Source organism: Haliotis cracherodii, unplaced genomic scaffold (genome assembly GCF_022045235.1).
Source record: "Haliotis cracherodii isolate W230 unplaced genomic scaffold, xgHalCrac1.p SCAF_7, whole genome shotgun sequence".
NCBI classification, from domain to species: Eukaryota; Metazoa; Mollusca; class Gastropoda; order Lepetellida; family Haliotidae; genus Haliotis; species Haliotis cracherodii.
In genome coordinates this window covers 4,450,170-4,458,346 of record NW_027266330.1, presented here as the reverse complement: position 1 = coordinate 4,458,346, position 8,177 = coordinate 4,450,170, and the positions used below count along the sequence as shown (strand labels likewise).

At 44.1% G+C, this 8,177-nt stretch overlaps 1 protein-coding gene across 3 annotated transcripts in view; it reads right to left on the bottom strand.

The window, feature by feature from the left end:
• Positions 1 to 3,172: 3,172 nt before the first annotated feature.
• The window catches only part of LOC139447575 (receptor for retinol uptake stra6-like), a 31,912-nt gene continuing 26,907 nt past the window's right edge, over positions 3,173 to 8,177 (bottom strand). For all 3 annotated transcript variants that reach the window (XM_071228981.1, XM_071228982.1, XM_071228983.1), the window contains 3 exons: positions 6,866 to 7,029; positions 5,428 to 5,613; positions 3,173 to 4,204 (listed from right to left, as the gene is read on the bottom strand). In XM_071228981.1, coding sequence (XP_071085082.1) covers positions 3,879 to 4,204; positions 5,428 to 5,613; positions 6,866 to 7,029 — 676 coding nt within the window. In that variant the 3' untranslated portion in view covers positions 3,173 to 3,878. The remainder of the gene's footprint in view (positions 4,205 to 5,427; positions 5,614 to 6,865; positions 7,030 to 8,177) is intronic.

Sequence of the window (8,177 nt, the reverse complement as noted above, 5' to 3'; positions counted from 1 at the left end):
GATGCGGTTCTTATATACTCTGCAAAAAAAAAACACACACAAATGTAGTAAAATCGTAAATATCTCACGGAGTGTTGCCGTCATTCATACAAAATTAATACCAAAATGAAATGGTCATATTTGGATTGATTGGGATTGATTTGTGTGGAAAGAATGAGGAACTGCCGACATTTGGCGAAAAGATGGCGAAATCGCAAAACACAACCACGTGAGAGCCTGGCTCCGAAACACAACCAGGATGCACGTGCAACATCTCTTGCTGGGCTATAAAAAGGTTGGGTTTTTATTTGCATGCCATCACAATCGTGCAGCAAGTGAACTGTAAAAACATGCGACTGACGTGAGCCCAGCGCACCAACGTCATCGGCCAACTGGAGAATCATCTTCAGCTGTAGCCAGGTTTTTCACGCAGTACCAAACATCATTCCAAGACCGTGAAACCGTTATCAGACACACGGGACTTTCCCAGATCCGGTCGACAACGTGTCACTACTAGAGCACAGGACATATTCATCCTGTTACGCCACTTACCTGGAAGAACCAGCCGGACACCTCTACAACTACGGCAATACCAGAATTGCGTAGGATATCAACCCAGACAGTGAGGAACCGTTTACGCGCTGAAGGTATTTGTACCAGATCTAGGTGTCATTTGACGGACCTGCATCGTCGGCTGAAACGCCAATGATGCCAAGGTCTCAGAGTATGACCACAACTGCGATGTTTGGTTAAGTGACGAGTCCCGTTTGTTGCTTCGCCGAGGGCATGGTAGACGTTGGTTAAAGGCGTCGCATGGGGGGAGGGGTGGTGGTGGGGGTGGGGTTGGCGGAGATTTGGTGGTGTTGATTTTGTGTGATGATGTGGGCATAAGAATCGATACTGCAAGGTCGCCTTCATAGTAAAATAAAGAAGTTGTTATCCATAATGTGTGTCCTATATGGCACAACGTTACATGGATGAGATTCCTCGGTCACACGTCCTTCCCACTATACAACAAGCGAACATCACTTTCAAACAAGACAACGCCCGACTTCACACGACAAAACTGACAACAGCCTTTTTGAGGAATCACAACATCCAGTTCCTGGCATGGCCCTCCAGGTCTTCAGATTTAAACCCAATCGAACATTTATGGGAACAAGTCAGCAACAACCACAGAACCTTCGACAGTTGGCACAAGTACTCCAGGCAGAGTGGGTGACACCAGGCCACAAATCGGGATCTGATTGCTTTAATCCGATTCCAGTTAGTTTTTGACTCTTATTGTGGCCATACAAGATATTGAGATCAGATGACTTTCACCTTGAAAATCTACTATTCCATGTGTGCCATATGGAACCTGGGTTAATGATATTGTAGGTGTTAATTCTGCAGCTTGTAAATATGTAAGTATGTTTAGTGTAGATCAGGTATCATGTCTTTTCTATTTCAGCTTGTTGATTCAACAGAGGGTTGTGTCATTTCCTGGTTTCCTGTCTATCATTAGTTGTGTCCTTATCAGTATTTGCTACTGATAAGCTTCTACTGGGTCAAAGGTCAATGGTCCAGTCTATTTTACATCCAAGGGTGTTTTGTTCTATTGTTTGCTCGTCATTAGGTTTACCTGTTGTTGGCCAATTAGTATACCTTTCAATTCAAATCCCTTTCTCACCTGCCATTGCTAATCTTATGCTGCACACACACCTGCACTGAACAGCAAGTCATAATGGATTGAGCATTAAGTAATCATGCTATACTATACTAATAATAACATCCTAAATCCCCTCATCAGCATTTAGTAGGGTTTTTGTGCTTTTGGTTCTTATATTCTGGTTTTTGTTTATATTTTGCATCAGGTCATAAGGTGTTCTGTTTATTTTTTGTTGCGTTCTTCGCATTTCTCTGATCGCATGTTGTGTGCTCGTGTTGTCGCGTTGTTGTCACGCAGTGTTGCATCGGCTTGACGTGACATTTTAGTGCAGAGCTGTCGAATTTGATGTTGCATTCCGTGTATTTACATTGAATTCAATATAAAACTTGGGTTTTTGTGTTATTTTTTGGCAATCTTCTCTGATTTAATTGTGTTTATTACATAATCTCAATTAGTTTAGTGATGTGCACTTCAGGTAGTTTAGTTTAGTTTACTTAGTTTAGTTTGAGTACTCAATTAAGGTTTCATTCTTAGTTTAGTACTTAGTCATTAGTTGCCAGGTGGTATTAGTGTTTTTTTCACTCACTTACAAGCATGTAAGCTTGCCACATATTCCCTAGCACACAAACAATTAGTTCGTGCTGTTAGTCTATAACACTTATTATTTCTACAACAAACTCCGTCGTGTGTGCTGTTTACCATTCAACATATTTTTTTCTGTTTGTGCATTTCTACTTTGTGCTTCATTTTCACACAGGAGTTTGTCTTCGTAATTTCACTGGTGAATCTACAATATGGAACTCAGCAAAGAGGAAATGGAAAAGATGAGTGTTGCCTTTGAGAAGGCAGGATTGAAACCTAAAGCTGATACAGTGGAGGATTTCTAGGACTGGATCACTTCTGTCTCAGAACAGGAAGTTATAATCAAACAGGAAGTTGCTCTTGGAGCTAGTGCTTCAGTGGATGATATTGCTCCGACTAGTAGTACTACACAACAGAAGCCTATCACAACAGAATGTGGCACTATTACGCTTCCATACAATTCAGTAATGTCATCAGGGTTATTTACAACCCGAAAGGCCTTCGCAGGAATCACATTGTAGGATAGGTCGGAGTCCACCTCACAACCTGAAAGTCCCTTGCAGGAATCACATTGTAGGATAGGTCGGAGTCCACCTCACAACCTGAAAGTCCCTTGCAGGTATCATATTGTAGGATAGGTCGGAGTCCACCTCACAACCTGAAAGTCCCTTGCAGGTATCATATTGTAGGATAGGTCGGAGTCCACCTCACAACCTGAAAGTCCCTTGCAGGTATCATATTGTAGGATAGGTCGGAGTCCACCTCACAACCTGAAAGTCCCTTGCAGGAATCACATTGTAGGATAGGTCGGAGTCCACCTCACAACCTGAAAGGCCTTCAGTAAACCTCATGTTCCATTGCATGGTATGATGACATGCAGGAAACCTATCTATCCTTTCAACCTCTGCCCTTTCATAACAAATAAGCTTCCTTTCGGTTGTTTCAAGATAAATAGTGGAATTTAATGCTATTGAAATCCATATTAGAGGATAAATGTCAACCAATATTGAACCATGTGATTCATCACAATTAATGAGTTTCAAACAAAAATAATGTTGGATGTCGTCTCTCCACACACAAATGTCAAAAGAAATATATAATTGAAATGGATCGTCTCAACTTAGAAGAAACATAGATGTCATGAGACAAAAATATTAATTACTAAAAATGCTTGTCTCAATCTAGAAGAAAAAATCTTCACAGAAGTTGTTTAGTCTTGCCCAGGGTGAATACTTTCGATAAGAACATACATGTAGATACTTTGTGTGAATCCCTTACTTGTGACTGAGGTACTCTGTGTGATATATAATTTATTAAAAAAATATTATGATTTATCTTTGTACATGACATACATGTTGTCCAATGGGACTATGCCCCCTTCAGGGATCTCTGTTCATTTTGACGTCACAGCATCTTATACACAACAGCCACACACTTGCCAGCACATGTGTAGATATACAACAAGGCACATGATCAATGTCCTTTTGTTCACCTAACTTCCTTAAGACGCTGCCACAGTGACTTAGACGAAACACCCGTTCCGACCATTAACTGACGTCTTGAAGTAGGTTTTACAACCATAAAATATCGATGGAAATAGAGCTTGACACACGTCACCAAGCACCATCACGAAGTACATGTAATCACTTTAACTGATATAATTTTGTCACACGATATAAGCTTCAGATTTAACATTTATCCGTTCTCCTTTGACATCGTATATGTCGTTTGTTTTGTCCTTGTCGTTGCTGTTATCGTCGGTGTCAGTCGAGGTGTCAAGTCTGGAGAGATCGACCACTGGAAGATCACTGACTGGAATCCGTCTCCCCTCCTCCACCGCCTTTATCCTGCTCTGGATGTAGCCCTTCCGGTACACCCTGATCTGGGGGTTGTTGATGAGGGTGTAGAACACGGCCCAGTTGAAGGTGGCTTTATATTTACGTCGTTTGGCTTCTTGTTTCGCCTCCAAATCGGCTTCGTGTCCTTTCATTTCTGTAAATATAAATCCTGATGAAATGTACTGGATGATCATTGTTATGCTTCAATGAACGACAGCCTCAGACACAACCACATCATCAGATGCAACCGCATATATAACCACAGCATCTGACATAATCTCAGCCGCAGACACAGCCTCACATGCGTCGTTAGACACAACTAGCACCACAACCACAGCTTCATATACACAACCTCTGACACAACCTAAGCCGCAGACGCAGGCTCTGACACAACAACAGCCTCAGATACACCCACAGCCTCATACACAACCGTAATCTCAGACATAACTTAGGCAACAAACAGAACCTCTGACAACCTCAGCCTCAGCCTCAATCACAACCTAAATCACAGCCTCATCCCACATACAACCACAGCCTCAGACACCAGCAAAGCCTCACCTCACATTTAGCCCCAGCCACAATCGCAGCCACAACCACATCCTCAGATACAACCACAGTCACTGACACTGACACAGTCAAAGCCACACACAGTTGGCCATATACAATGTCATCTTCATCGTGTGCCATAATCTCCTGGCATGTTTTTTAACTCTCATGGGTGCAATGTGTCAAACCCATTTCTGATTCCCCCGCCTTGATAATACTTGAATATTATCAACAGCATTGTGAAGCCAGTGATTCAACTCTGATCACACCTGGCGGACAAGTGGATAACGTAAACAACGCACCATTCTGTAGGTATGAAGATACACAAAGTGGCCTCACAAGAGGAAGCCGCCTCGAAAGGAGCAGGCAAATATCTATCAGACCGTCCACCATGTCCATCGAGGGTATATTTGTGTTTTGTTTTCCAGCATTTTCGGTAACGGATTATATTGAGAAATAGCAGTTCTCCTTCCACACAACACAACAACCAAACCCCACCACGGCCTGCACTCACGCACTCACGCAACAAGCACTCACACGTATCCACATCTCCCCAAATGATCGACGCCACAGACAAACATGGCACAACAAACACTCATATTTTATTATGCACGTTGTATGACTGCTAGGTGCTACCGGTAGTGTAGGGAAGCTAACCCTTCCTACTAGCACCTGGTGGCATTGAGGACTTACAGGAATCCATTCTTGTAATTCTTCGCCGTTATTTTGCCTTTAATGCCTATAGGAATCTGTTTCAGCATATAGTCGATTCTGGTTATTGTGATGGCGTTGACGTTTTATGTCTTTGTAAATAGTTCCTCCACTACTTACGTATACTGATGCCCTGGATGCTATCTTCCTCTCCACCTGCTCCCATGGAACCATTCAGGTCGACGGATTTACTCTCGCCAAGATTCCGGAAGTGCAGGTTCATCAACATGAGGCGGATGAATACAATCATCACTGGGTGTGTGTGTTGGTTCTCCACGTGCATGTAGCCTACATACGCCGCAAAACCTAAACAAAAACACATTATTCTAAAATCACAAAATATGTTTGGACAACAGAACGCCTTATTTCGTAAATCCGTCAGGCACATACATTTATACAAACGTTGGGATCATTTGGGGGACATTTTTATGAAACTGTGTGTTCATTCTTCACAACAACAAAATATCCCAAAAATATTCATGACCCTCAAATGTTTTTGCTCGATATCTTTTATTTCTTTATGTCAAAGGGGCCAACTGTAAAAGAAGTGCGTCCGAGGATATTATGTTTACCGCAGCAGTCAACACTTTTCCAGCTACATCACGCCGACGTGTAAATAATCCAGTTGTTTCAGACAAACCAGTGCTAATTACCGTCAACATCGTTTGTTTGTTTGTTCGATTGTTGTTTAACGCCGCACTATATTCCAGGTATATGACGGCGGTCTGCAAATTTTCGAATCTGGACCAGACAATGCAGTGATTGACATCATGAGCATCGATCCACGCAAATGGGATCGATTACAAGGATCAAACAAGTCAGCGAACCTGACCACCCGATCCCGTTAATCGCCCCTTACGACAAGCATATTCGCCTTTTATGACAAGCATGGGTTGCTAAAGGCTTATTCTACCCCGGATCTCCGCGGGTCATTTTCAACGTCATGACGGACGGTAAGGGTACGATGAGGCACAGTCATTTCCCTGATGCCTGATTACGTGTCATCATACCGCGAATAGTTTTCCAGATTGTGTTAACCAACCCCCACCACCACCCAACCCCCACCACCATCCCACCAACTCCACCACTACCCCACCCCCACCATCACCCCACCCACTCCACCACACCAGCCCCACCACCATCCCACCAACTCCACCACCACTCCACCACCCCACCCACTCCAAATCCCACCCACCCCAACATCCCACCCCCACCACCACCCACACCACCACCCCACCCACTCCACCACCCCACCCACTCCAAATCCCATCCACCCCAACATCCCACCCCCACCACCACCCCCACCACCACCCCACCCACCCCATCCCAAAAATCTTCGGAGTGTTTGGGCCTTATTCAGTTCTGGGCTGCTTTGATAACCTTATGATGTATTTCAGCAGAAACCCTCCGGAATGTGGGATGTCCGGGTATTTAACCATATAAAAACATATCTTGACATCACCAACAATAATCGTTAGGCAGAGTTAATGAACTAACGGGCTGTTATTATCACAAAGACTCCCCGTCCCAACTATACGGCTCTATCAACAATTAGTACCAGGATCGAAGAACTGGAATCTCTGGGACAAGGTGCTGTGGTCGAGGCGTGGCATGAACAAGGCCCCCAAGACGATGGCCTTGATGATCCTCATGAGGCAGGACACGAGGCCGAGGAAGATGTTGAAGAAGAACATGAAGTACGTGAAGATGAAGAAGAACCGCCTGAAACAAGGGAGGCAACTCGTGAGTGAATGTTAAAATTAGTTCTTCAATCTGACTGTGGGAGACACAATGTTTTACATAATCACAAATAGATCCATACGAAACAATGTAATACAATTCACACAGAAAGGCCGCATAACATGTCCCTCGCCTCTTTAATTTGGATGGAACGCCTTTCGCAATAGCAAGTGTCTTTATACGTGAAAATAATTACCGAATGGGATTAATTTGTTTGAACGGGGGAGGGCTCAGTGGTAGACGTCTGAGTGCATTCGTGCGGGTCGATTTTATTTAAGTAAGACATACGCACATGTTGTCTATATACACCGTGTCCCGCCAACCCCTACAAGGAAGACATACACACATGTTGTCTATATACACATGTTGTCTATATACATCGTGTTCCCACCCACCCCTCCAAGGAAGACATACGCACATGTTGTCTATATACACCGTGTCCCCGCCCACCCCTCCAAGGAAGACATACGCACATGTTGTCTATATACACCGTGTTCCCGCCCACCCCTCCAAGGAAGACATACGCACATGTTGTCTATATACACCGTGTTCCCGCCAACCCCTCCAAGGAAGACATACGCACATGTTGTCTATATACACCGTGTTCCCGGCCACCCCTCCAAGGAAGACATACGCACATGTTGTCTATATACACCGTGTTCCCGCCCACCCCTCCAAGGAAGACATACGCACATGTTGTCTATATACAGTGTGTTCCTACCAACCCTTCTGAGGAAGACATACACACCTTTGTCTACATACAGCATGTCCAACCCACCCATCTAAAGAAGACATACGCACATGTTGTCTATATACACCGTGTTCCCGCCCACCCCTCCAAGGAAGACATACGCACATGTTGTCTATATACACCGTGTTCCCGCCCACCCCTCCAAGGAAGACATACGCACATGTTGTCTATATACAGCGTGTTCCCGCCAACCCTTCTGAGGAAGACATACACACCTTTGTCTACATACGAAGACATACACACCTTTGTCTACATACAGCATGTCCAACCCACCCATCTAAAGAAGACATACACACATGTTGTCTATATACACCGTGTTCCCGCCCACCCCTCCAAGGAAGACATACGCACATGTTTTCTATATACAGCGTGTTCCCGC